General features: G+C 38.7%; 1 protein-coding gene across 1 annotated transcript; it reads left to right on the top strand.

Moving 5' to 3' along the window:
• Positions 1-210: 210 nt before the first annotated feature.
• LOC101297601 (minor spike protein H-like) lies at positions 211-632 on the top strand (the record flags this gene model as incomplete). Its single annotated transcript, XM_004309269.1, has 1 exon — positions 211-632. A coding segment is annotated over one exon (422 nt), but the record flags the coding sequence as incomplete, so codon positions are not given.
• Positions 633-1,124: the final 492 nt, after the last annotated feature.

Genomic DNA, 1,124 nt, shown 5'->3' with positions numbered 1-1,124 from the left:
TGCGCAAAAGTTTACTAGTCTCCCGACTTTGAATAGCACTTTTATTCAAGATACTCCACCACTAGCCCGTAATTTGGCTGTTGGTGCTTCTGCTAATGGACAACAATTGTTATTAGATGCGTTTTTTCATATTAACGCTGCACGTCCATTGCCAATGTATTCTGTTCCTGGTTTGATTGACCATTTCTAATATGCTTGATGCTATATTAGGTTATCTTGGTCAACAAGATACGAATGCTACTAATGAAGCCATTGCTAATCAGTCTACTGAGACAAGCATGGCTGAAGCTCAAAGAAATAGAGAGTTTCAAGAGAGACTCTCTAATTCTGCTTATCAACGTCAAGTTGCGGATTTATCTTCTGCGGGGCTTAACCCTATGCTTGCATATATTAAGGGTGGGGGTGCATCAACCCCCTCTGGTAGTACTGGTCAAGTAACTTCTGCCCAGTACACATCACCAATTCAAGGAGCTGCATCTTATCGATTAACATCTGCTCAAGCTGCCAAAACTGAGGCTGAAAAGCCGAAGATTGAAGCCGAAACGTCTAATATTAATAAGATATCAGACAAGATTGATCAGGAGATTTCAAATTTGAAAACTGATCAAGATCGCACTAAGGCTATTATTTAAATTTGGCTGAAGAACGCCAAAATTTAATAAAGCAAGGTTATAACTTAACTGAAGTTGGTAATCAACTTCGTGCTCAGGTTATTAATTTGTCTGCACATAGTTCACAATTTAAAGCTTTAACTGCCAAAACTAATTATGAATCTAGTTTATTAAAGCTTGATGTTGAAGCTGCAGAAGGTGTAGGTAATATTGGTCGTGAATACAACCAAGTTAAACCTATTATTGATTTGCTTCGTTCTTTTATTCGCCGTTAATGGCTAGGTTTTTTTAAAGGAGTTACCTATGAAAACCGTTTTTTTGTCGCTCTGCGTACAACTATGATATGGATCTTGCATCCGACCAGGCTGGACTTAAGTGCCTGGATGCGTCTTTGACGCAACAACAATTTAAAGAAGAAAGCGATATTAACACTATAGTTGATCGCTTTATGAAGAGTGGCGTATTGCCCACTCCTACCAACATGCCTCAGTATGTTGACTATGAAGGCGTTTT

This window comes from Fragaria vesca, unplaced genomic scaffold (genome assembly GCF_000184155.1).
Source record: "Fragaria vesca subsp. vesca unplaced genomic scaffold, FraVesHawaii_1.0 scf0510803, whole genome shotgun sequence".
Lineage (NCBI taxonomy): Eukaryota > Viridiplantae > Streptophyta > Magnoliopsida > Rosales > Rosaceae > Fragaria > Fragaria vesca.
This window is presented reverse-complemented; position numbering and strand designations above follow the sequence as displayed.